This window comes from Gastrolobium bilobum, unplaced genomic scaffold (assembly GCF_033153095.1).
Source record: "Gastrolobium bilobum isolate Gb01-03AN ecotype WA unplaced genomic scaffold, APGP_CSIRO_Gbil_v1 utg14178, whole genome shotgun sequence".
Classification (NCBI taxonomy): domain Eukaryota; kingdom Viridiplantae; phylum Streptophyta; class Magnoliopsida; order Fabales; family Fabaceae; genus Gastrolobium; species Gastrolobium bilobum.
In genome coordinates, this window is record NW_026899723.1 from 48,948 (window position 1) to 59,214 (window position 10,267).

The 10,267-nt window shown below is 35.4% G+C and overlaps 2 protein-coding genes across 3 annotated transcripts; one reads left to right on the forward strand and one right to left on the reverse strand.

The window, feature by feature from the left end:
- Window positions 1–405: 405 nt before the first annotated feature.
- Window positions 406–1,721, reverse strand: LOC133292944 (uncharacterized). Of its 2 annotated transcripts, none has more exons than XM_061491435.1 (4): window positions 1,532–1,550; window positions 1,383–1,445; window positions 915–1,017; window positions 406–782 (listed from the first exon to the last, which is right to left on the reverse strand). In XM_061491435.1, exons 2-4 carry the CDS (start codon window positions 1,387–1,389, stop codon window positions 698–700), a joined length of 195 nt encoding a protein of 64 aa, XP_061347419.1. In that variant the 5' UTR covers window positions 1,390–1,445; window positions 1,532–1,550; the 3' UTR covers window positions 406–697. The 2 variants fall into 2 exon arrangements, with proteins under 2 accessions (XP_061347419.1, XP_061347418.1); XM_061491434.1 differs by lacking the exon at window positions 1,532–1,550 and adding an exon at window positions 1,603–1,721 and having other exon boundaries at window positions 407–782.
- Window positions 1,722–8,921: 7,200 nt separating this feature from the next.
- LOC133292943 (uncharacterized) lies at window positions 8,922–9,530 on the forward strand. The gene has a single exon (XM_061491433.1). The coding sequence runs from the start codon at window positions 8,922–8,924 to the stop codon at window positions 9,528–9,530; it is 609 nt and encodes a 202-aa protein (XP_061347417.1).
- The last annotated feature ends 737 nt before the right edge of the window (window positions 9,531–10,267 follow it).

Below are 10,267 nucleotides of genomic sequence, written 5' to 3' on the forward strand. Positions count from 1 at the left end.
CACTTGTACACAATAAACACTACCTACTCGAGGGATTTTGTATGACATATAATATAAATCAACAGAAATGCAAATAGGTTTATTCCATTTAGCGACAATAAGACAGGGGAAAGAGCACACGATCATTACAAAATGCGGCAGACACGCTGTATTCCAACTAAGAAAGAAGGCAATGATTTAGCAGCCAAAATGAACACAAGCAAACACTAATCTATTTATCTCAAATGACATATATAAATACAAACATATGACTCTACACCCAAAACCCTTGTCAGAATATGCAATTCAAATAATTCCATCTCTGTAACCAACCTCAAATCAATGTTCATACGAACTTCACATTTACAAATTAAACATTGCTGATCCAAAGATTATGATGGGAATATAATAAGAGTCAACACAAACACAAACGCAACTAGGTTAGGTCCATTGAGACAATAAGATAGGGAAGAGAACACGAGATCATTACAAAATGCTAGTACCCAAAACCAAGATACAAGTCACTGATTCAGCATCCAACATCAATAACTTACAAGGAAACATCAATTATTTCTTCATTTATCACAAATACATTAATAAACAATCACATATGACTCTAAACCCAAAACCCTTATCAGAACATGCAATACAAATATTTTCATAAATTCCATGTCGATAGCCAACACCTCAAAACACAAATCAATCATTAAACCATTGCCTATTTTTTGCTTCCGCCTGCATTATTTCCTCCAGCATCCTGACCTGCTTTCTTCGCTGCCTTCTCCTGCAGTGCCTTTGCATCTCTGCCCATGAAGAATTACAAGATTTAAAGAACAAACAAAACTAGGCACAATTCAAAATTAATAAAAATAATAAAAATAATAATAATAATAATAAGATTGCAAGGTGTGAGTGATAAAACACAATAGGACAACCTTTCCCTGCGCTGTTCAGGGGTCAACCCATCACCACTTCCCTTGGTTTTACCGCCTGTTCTGGCCTGAGCCCTTTCACGGTCTTTTTCTCTCTGGTTACCCCGTTCACTTTAACGTTAAATCCAAAACAATAGTAAAACAGTTTCACAATGCAAACCAGAAATACCCAATTTGGATTGAGGCAAAGTAAACAAAGTGCCAAAAAAAAACTTAAAAATTTTGAAAATTGTGGTCCTCTCTCTTGTTTTCATTCCGTGGATCCAAATTGAATGAAACTATTGTTCAGCAAAAACCATAAGATCAACAATAAAACGGGAAGAGGGAGGGTGGGGAATCAGCTTTTTTCTTTTTCTTTTTCTTTTTGCTCTCGGATTTTCTCGGGGAACCAAACGCAAAGTCAACCTTATTCCTAAATTGACGAGAATTCATGAAAAAGTAGCAGAAAATTTTAAACAGATCAAAGGATATGAGTCATTATTGTTGATCGATTCTTCTACGGGAACGAAACGAGATCGGAGAGGACGAAAAACCCTACAAAGTTGAAATAAAAAATAATAATAAATTAAATCAACGAATTAAAAAGAAAAAAAGAAAAAGGAAAATTAAAATGTTCGAACCAATTTTGTTTTATTTAATTTGTCTAAACACACACAGACAAAGGTCGGAGACGAATGGGGGAAAAAAGTACCTGTTGCAGAGAAATCGAAGAGTGAGAATGCAGCAAAGTATGAAACCCGGGAAGGAAAGACGATAGAGAGTGGTGGGAATATATGCGAGCCCAAAGATTCCTTCTAATCTCGACAGATAAAAGGAAGCAAAATATTGTTTTTTGTTTTTCTAGGTAGTGTTTGGTTCGGAAGAATTTTTTTAATACTAGGGAAATATAAATATTAGGAATTTCAAGGAAAAGTGAGTTAGATAGAAAAGTTTTAAAAAATTTGTTTGGGTAGGCAAAATTTTACCAGGAAAATTGAATTAAATTTTTGAATGTGTGTTTGGTTGAAGATAAAATATTGATGGAAAAACTTAATAAAATTACAAAACTATCCTCGTAAAAATGAAACCGTTTTATTACATCCTATCCTTCCAACCACAATAGGGGTAAACTTGGCATGTCATTCATCAGCTTTTTAGGATATCCGATTTTGATGAGAAATTCCACCTCTTCAAAGGCTTTCTGAACATTGAAGATATCTGGTTTTTGGTCCCTTTCTTGGTTTGCTAGGAAAGCTCTTTGATGGGAAAAGAAACTAAAAACCTTCAACCAAATGTGATTTTATTAGATACCCACATACACTTACCCATCCATATTTTCACTTCTCCCCAACCAAACACTACATTAAAGTAGGGGAAGGATATTATAACAAAATGAATTAGGTTAGTTGTAATTTTACTATTAATCAATTTCATCGTCAGATCGATTATGTTGATCCAGCAGTTATATTATTTTCATTTTTGTATGGTTATAATTTCTCATATTTAATACTTTATATTTATTTTCACTTTTATATGATTATGATTTTCATATTTAATACTTTCACATTAAATATGGGGAATCATAATCATACAAAGATAAAAATTTATAATCGTTAGATTAACATAATCAATCTAACGGTGAAACGGATTGATAGTAACCCTAATTAGTTGTTGTTATGGACGCATATAAGGGGCTCATTGAGTGACAGGCCTAACAAGGGGCAATCTAAGATTTAAATCAAGCATAGCTATGGAAAGATATCCATCAAGGATACTAATCCTAATACGGCAGAATGACAGATGGGCCTGAGCACTCATCAGAGGCACTAAAGGTCCAGAATCTACTACCCACAGGTAAACCCTATAAATAAGAGGTAAAACCTACATGCATGGTACGCTCTCTCTTATTGTTATGCTGTCATTGTGCGCGCACACACACCCTCATTGGAAAAGCCTTTATTGCTTTATTGTGCACAGTGATCTGCTTGACTCAAGGGTGTCTCCTCTATAGATACTGTAACACCCCGTGTATACCCGATTTGTTATCATGTCATCGTATTAAGTTACGCTTAATTGAAAATGCGGAATAACTTTTTCTTTTCAATTATGACGTCATTATCAATTACCAAGTTGATTACTTAATCCTTTTAAAAACATTGCATATATGTAATTGCAAATAAACAGCTAGCTACACTGAATAATCTCATAATATAAATATGTGAGTATCTAAGTCACAGTCTACAACACATAGTCCAGACAATATCCTGATACATTATACAACGCTAATCTAAATCAACAAAGTCAAATCAATGTGGCATGGACAACCCCCATGCTCACCAAATAAGGCAACAAAGCTCAGCAGAGTCTGAACAACAACAACATAACAATGAATATAAATAACATGTCAGCATCCAACATATCATCATAACAGCAGATATCTAACTCAACTCCGGCCTCCTGCAGCCTGAGGTCTCAACCCCCGAGTAACATGAACCTCAAATATGTGCCCCAAACGTGGGGTGAGATCTCTAAAAAGAAATCTCAGTAAGGCAAGGGGTCCTCAAGGATTTCTCCACCCCAAGCTCACTTTCATGTGCAATATAAGTTCAAAAGCAAGAATACAATATAAGTTCCAAAGTCAGTGCAATGCAGCAAAATAATCATGTCATGTGTGTCAACTATTCTACTGGCCAGAGAAATGCAAGATTTACATACGTCTATTACCTACAATCAGTGCAAATCACTACTTGCACATAGAGCCGGCAAAACGGGCTCGGCTCGACGGGCCAACCCGCCCAACCCGCCAAACGGGGCGGGGCGGGCTGAGTTTTTCAAGTCATCTCAAAAGCGGGCGGGCTCATTTTTTGGCGGGTTGATGGCGGGCATAGGCGGGTCAGTGTAAAATAGGCTCGGGCTGGCGGGCCAACTCGCCCAACTCGCCAAACGGGGCGGGGCGGGGCGGGCTGGCTCATTTTTTGGCGGGTTGATGGCGGGGTGGGGCGGGGCACCCACTTTGCCACCTCTACTTGCACACACCCACAGAATCACCGTATGGCATGTCTCCTACATACACAGGCTTACCGTCTAGGTGAAACAACACATGCATATTATAAGACACTTGCACATAACAGCTCAACAGCATTTCAAAATCAATACATGAAAACACATCATGCATATAAATCATCCCCCCATGGGGTATGGTGGAACCAACAATGGCTAAACCGAGGACAGGAAAGCTTACCTCTTAAGCAATCAATCCAAGCCAAGTCCACACAAGCTCAATGTCACCAAACTGCACAATCACAGTCTGTTTATACAATAATTAATCATCAATAATCATTGCACAAGGTTCCATTAAGTGATTAAGGCTTTCCAACTCTTTTTAAGTGATTTCATGCAAAATCTGCATGAGGTATTCGAATACTCCTCGATGAGTATTCGAATACTCCAAGTCTCCAGAAAGTATCTGAATACTTTCACTAAGGTATTCGAATACCACATGGTATCCAAATACTTTTCCCACGGTATCCAAATACTACACAGTATCCGAATACATTTCTCCAGTATCTGAATACTTTCCAGTATCTGGATACTTCTTCAAAGGTATCCGAATACTTTTCTTCCCAGAAAACTATCCCAATACTTCTTCAATGAGTATTCGACTACCACAGCATAAGTATTCGAATACTACACGAAAAGTATTCGAATACTTATCAGACAGAATGCAGAAATTTGTGCATTCTCTACATAAGTCCCATTTTAATGATCCAAACTCGATTTGGAGTCCAATAGCTCCATAAGCAGATGTTCATTAACATGTTTTAGACTCAGATTACCATCCTTTAGCTCAAATGGTTCAAGTTTCACTTTTTAATGGATTAAACAAGCTAAAATCATGAAAATAACAAAGAGGTGATCATGGTATACCTCAAAAGCTCAAAACTCAGAAAAATGAGACAGATTAGAAGCCTCCAACACGGTACCAAGATTCTGACTTTGCAAGGGCACGAAAATGCACTAAAAGCTTGGACCTTTTACCATCAAAATGGCTCCTTGAAGCCTTCAATGGTATGAACAAGGCTCCCACAACCCCAAAAAAAGAAGTCAGCCTCAAACCTCCCCCAAAATAGTAGCTTATTCCTCAGAAATGCAACACCTCACTCACTCACAATGCTCACTAGGTCAGTGTTTACAACTTCAATGAGGAAGAGTCAAGGAAAATGTGAGACCTTGGGGAGTTTCTATGGAGGAAACTCAAGTTTTTGAAAGGGGAAGAGGGTGGCAAAGAGAGGCAGCAGTTGAAGATCAGCAAAGTCACGTAGGACATCAAACATGGCCTAGGGTTTTGGGCCAAAAGGGTATTTATAGCCCACTTAAGTGTAATCGCACAATATTAGCATTAATAGCTACGCTTATCGTTTTAATCTCAAACTTGGGATTCTGAACCTAGCCATTTTTCTAGGATTTGTCATATTTTTATTTTATTTTTCGCAGCACTTTGCCGGTACGCGCTTTTACGAAGCCGATATCAGTTCTGACACCAGTTCTCATTCTTTTAACTTGAAACTTGTTATGCTAGTCCTATATATTATTCTAGTAACATATACATACTTTTCATAATTTTCCGGGATACTTCATCTGTACGCATTTATACTGTGAGGCAGAATCGATATCTGCATTTTTCGTCAGAAAAGCGACTTTCAACATTATTAATCACTTTCTATAATTATTTAAGCCTTCTCATAATTATTATGATCAATTATGGAATTATCTCATTAATCTCATAGTTAATTAATTAAATTCCTAATTTTAAGCTGCAAGTTCTTACAGAAACCTTGGAGAGGGCACTAGATCCAAGATCAACATATTAGTCCATCAGGACACGTGCAACGTGAAGTTAACGTGCAAATCATTTAGGCGTCTTGCAAAACATGAAAACGTGTATAAACATGTGGCTTTGGACAAGCTTGATAAGGAATACTTGCAATGGATTTCCCATGAAGTGTGCTTCAACGTTGACCATGGAGATCACAAATGGTGTAAAAAAAAATCTACTTCTATGAATTGTACGCGTTCGAACTGTGTCCACAGAAAAGGTTCAACCTGGAGACGCAGTTGTTTTTCTTAAAACGTTGCATAGAGTCCGAAAACCCATCGATGCAGAATATTAACTGATGACAACACAATGGAAAGATATATTATTATTATTTTGCCTTAATATAGTTGTTGCTTTTTGCGTGAGACTTATGATCACTGGATACATTTTTTTTGTATGTGGTTATGAGGCTTTAGAGAAGGCTTAAACGGTTCAACAGACATTTGTTGTTTTTCATGTTGATCAATAAATATGGGAATGAATAACAAAATAAAGAAAAAATAAATTTGTTGTTTTCATCTTAAAACCACCATTTTTTCAATGGTGAGAAGGTCAACAGGTTTATGTTTGCTATGAATGACGAGATTCCTTGAAATTGTATAATAGACATGAATTTGAAGAAATTTCAGTTTCCGAAGACGCATAACAATAAATCCCTGAAACGAAGGATTAAATGCATAACAAACAAACACTAATGTTGTTTATGGGATTCAGTTGCACGACCGATATAATGGGGGAGAATGGCAACAAACAGTTGTTTGTTTTCCTTGGCGTGTCCATAAAAACCGCAAGTTGCACTCTTTTCTGTTTTCCAGAAATTTTATTACCGATGCAGTCAACTGACGTGGATCTTTCCAATATTGAGTATAATCTGTATTTATGATTATAAGTTTATCTATCACCTGATGTCGGTGGCATACAAGTTATATAATCTATCTCTCAGATGAATAATTTAAACATCTTTTTTTTCCACCAAAAACCTCCACCTTAGTTATATGGGTAAATCAACTACTTCAAATCACTCCAAGAAGTCCGATAATAGAAAGAGGGTGCGCAGAGATGGAGGTGGAAATCAAACCCTCCAAACTATGTCGAACGATATTTTAATAGAAATTTTTGCACGAGTTAGTGCTCAAACCGTCTGTGACATTTTCAATGTGCAGCTAACCTGTAAGGAATTTTGTGATATTGCATCTGATTCTTATATGTTTAAATGTTCGATTGAGATTATGCTTGCTGACGAAATGTACTGATAAATGCTTAGCCATTTTAATGGTGTAAGATGCGGAAATTTCATTTGAATAGATAATGGTGAAATGTCATATTGCAACTGATAGATTTTGATATGTTTCGCACGTTCATTTTTTTCGTTTTAATGTTTTCCAAGGAGGAGTATATCTATTGATGATTACGCTTAAGATTCAACATCAATAAAAACGGACCCTAATGATGCTTTGGACTGATCGTGAATCTGTTGTACATAAAATAATCATAATAACGAAACCTCTGTTTTAAAACAAGTATAGTTGGAAATAGCAAAATATTAAATTGATTTCGAATTCCATAAGGTAACCGTATTATATAATGTAATATCATGATATATAGAACTATATCACCGATTTGGTTTCATTTTACTCCATACTAGATTTGATGTCCATTTAAATAATTTAGTCAGTTGTGGAGATGTCTTCTACAAAGCGAGCAAGGATTGAGGAGCCGATACATAAGTCAATTAAATGTCTTCCGGATGAAATATTATTGGAGATTTTTGCGAGAGTGGCGGCAGATAGTATCCGTAATCTATGCAACATCGAACAAAGTTGTAAGGATTTTCTTCGTATTGGAAGGGATAGCTTTCTGCTTGTGCGTACTTTGGATATTATGCTTGGTGCAGAGATGAAGATTTGAGGGTGACAGATTGCAAGAAATAATCGTTCCAGATTTGAAATGGACCATAATTTACTTTTAGTGTTTGCTGTTTTCTCTGTTTTCTAATGCCTCTTTTGTATTACTCATTTTGTATTTTACAAAGGATGGAAGTAATCTGATGAACTTTTTGCTGTTGCATGAAATTTCTACTGTTGCATGAAAGCAGCTGTGAATATATTTAACCGTCATATATTGAACTGTTCTTTTCATTTAAATTATAATTCGTCCATTATAATTATTACATTTAAACAATAAGAAGGACAACTCTATACCTCACATAAGTAAACCAATATACAACTAATTCTTCATCAATATTCTAACTGACACAAGAAACTATATCAGCTTCACCATTCCTTCTGTTCAATACAATAAAAAAATATTATTATCTACAATTATGAATTGTGAAATAATAAACAAATCCTTATAGAAAAAAATAATCTGTTCGTCTATGTATTTTGAATTATAATTCCTAATTGATAATTTAAATTATAATTCCTGTATTTTAATCTATAATTCCTGATTGATAATTTATTATTTAAAAAAAATCATTTATGTATTAAAATCTATTGTGAAATAATAAACCAATACTTATGGAAATTCGTCTAAGAATTAAACTTCATAGTGCGTAAAGAAAAAAATCAATCATTCATTATTTTTTCTTCTAAAATTGATTAATGTGATTGTGATATAATGGTGGAACCGAAACATCAATATTAACAATGGCTATCTGCATTGGAAATTTACAGACTATTAAATACAGTCATGCTTCGTTATATTACAATATTACAATAATATCGTATAAAATGAAAAGGAAAATTGATAGCATCAGAAAATGAAGAGATACCTGCATACTTTGGAATTGAACTATTCATTAAAGACAGACATTAGTTTTCAAGATATTTTAGGGCAATAATAATCAAAACATCGTTTTACGTATAGGATCATCAAGTTTGTTTATATAAAAGACGACTTTCTTCTTCGAATGTGGCATTCCATTAATTACACACGTTTAATAGGGTTGTTATGGCTTATAAAAATTACTAACAAGGAATGGAATTTGAAAGGACAAACCGAAGGATCACATTGTTTGGTGATTGAAATGATAACTGAAGAGTTGTGTCTCCAATTGAATAGTCCTCTCTTTCACAATAAATACGACCATGTTCTTTTGTTTTTTCATTGTTTGTCCTTTTTCCATGGTTGATTCACCTTCTACCAATCGGGCAATGCCTAAAAACCAACAAAATCCTTCTCTCGACTTTCTACCTACAGATTTATTATTGAAAATATTTGGAAAGGTCGCCTTTAATTCCATAGAAGATATTTCCAACAACAAACTAACCTGCAAAGAGTTTCTTCGTCTTACTGAACAGGATTATGTGTATCAAAATTCATCATTGGACAAGTTTGTGTTGGAACCTCTGCAATGGATTAATAGAGAAAGACCATTTCGTCATTATGTAGAGGTTAGTTGTCCAAATGAAGACGCATCATTGAAGGCGAGAAAGGTATTCGAGTGGAAATTGTCGCCAGAGGAACAGTTCAACAATGAACGTCAAGCATATTTTTTGAAGCATTGCAAAGAAAGTAGCAACCCTGAAATCATGTGGCGCGAAGGAATGCTTGAATATTTCATAGAAACATCAACTTCAAATGCAATAGCCCTGGCTTTTGAAAACTTTAAAACTGCTGCTCTGAATGGTCATGATGATGCCATGTATGTGTATAGCATGCTTATGATGTGCGCAGAAGATGAAGAGCAAAGAACCCTTGGATTTGATCAATTTCGTTCGCTGGATGCTTCTGGAAAATTAAACCATGCAGAAACCGTGTAAAATCTATGATATGATCTGTGTGGGTGCGTAGGGAAGTTGTTCCAAAACATAACTTATCATTCTGCCATTCCAGCCGATGTAAACTGCTAAAAGTTTTAATTCAACGGTCCCCGTGGATATTTGATGAAGATTTCGATGATTATGAAATTGAATGTGAAAATTGCAATGCAGATGTTGAACTAAAAATTTTCTGTAGGATGCTGATAGTTTAAGATTTTAGAGTGATAAGTTATTGACAGATGTAATCTGTAACACCCCGTGTATACCTGGATTTTTATCGTATTATCGTTTTAAGCGCAGCTTAATTAAATGCGGAAGCTAAGTTTTCTTTTCAATTATGACGTCATTATTATTAACCAAATGGATTACTTAATCCTTTTTCAAAATATGGCCTGTATGTAAATTGCAACATTTAACTAACTGAAATACCTCATATATAGATGTGTATCTAATCATGGAACTACAACACGTAGTCCGGACAATATCCTGATAAATTATACAACTCAAGTCTAAATAAACATAGTCAAAACAATGTGACATGGACAACCCCCATGCTCACCAAATAAGGCAACAAAGCCAACAAGTCTCGAATCAAATATCAATATATCAAAAGAAAAGCATGATAATCATCCTGAAATATCAGCACAACAGCATGCATAAATCAACCCAGCTCCGGCCTCCTGCCGCCAGAGGTATCAACCCCCGAGGTACCTGAACCTGAAAATGTGCCCCAACGT

Bases quoted from the DNA above. Each gene is read 5' to 3' on its own strand.
- LOC133292944 (XM_061491435.1), bottom strand. The intron at 783-914 runs GTTGTCCTATTG...CTTCATGGGCAG, and splicing joins CCTGAACAGCGCAGGGAAAG to AGATGCAAAGGCACTGCAGG.
- LOC133292943 (XM_061491433.1), top strand. From the start codon at position 8,922: ATGCCTAAAAACCAACAAAATCCTTCTCTCGACTTTCTACCTACAGAT.